A 382-nucleotide genomic window follows, 5' to 3' on the forward strand; every position below is an offset into this window, starting at 1 on the left:
CCCCGAGGAGCCGTTCTTGGCTGCGGCGGCTGCGGCAGCTGCTGCTCTCTCCTGTTTGCGGAACTTGGCCCGGCGGTTCTGGAACCAGACCTGATAAGCGGGTATGGCCAGTGAGGATACCATGGGATGGCAATGGATGGTGATGAGAAGAGAGGAGGCAGGGGGAAAAAAAAGAAAAGCATTCATTAGATAAAGCACATCCATATACCCAGCAGGTAATGTCACAGCACAGCCTCCATTTAATAACAAGGTGCAATAAGCCATGATGTGCAGCAATTCACAACAACCAATCAGAAGTCAGCTCTGTGTAGTCATACTACACTCAGCAGTAAATTACTGATTTCTCATTGGTTGCTGTGTTGCTCAATGTGCCGTGTTACAA

The 382-nt window shown here is 49.2% G+C and overlaps 1 protein-coding gene across 1 annotated transcript in view; it reads right to left on the reverse strand.

The window, feature by feature from the left end:
* PHOX2B (paired like homeobox 2b) overlaps positions 1-382 on the reverse strand; it is a 3951-nt gene that overhangs the window by 1660 nt on the left and 1909 nt on the right. The window contains exon 3 of the mRNA XM_018564718.1: positions 2-90. Coding sequence (XP_018420220.1) covers positions 2-90 — 89 coding nt within the window. The remainder of the gene's footprint in view (position 1; positions 91-382) is intronic.

This window comes from Nanorana parkeri, unplaced genomic scaffold, assembly GCF_000935625.1.
Source record: "Nanorana parkeri isolate BGI_ZX_2015 unplaced genomic scaffold, ASM93562v1 scaffold24, whole genome shotgun sequence".
Lineage (NCBI taxonomy): Eukaryota > Metazoa > Chordata > Amphibia > Anura > Dicroglossidae > Nanorana > Nanorana parkeri.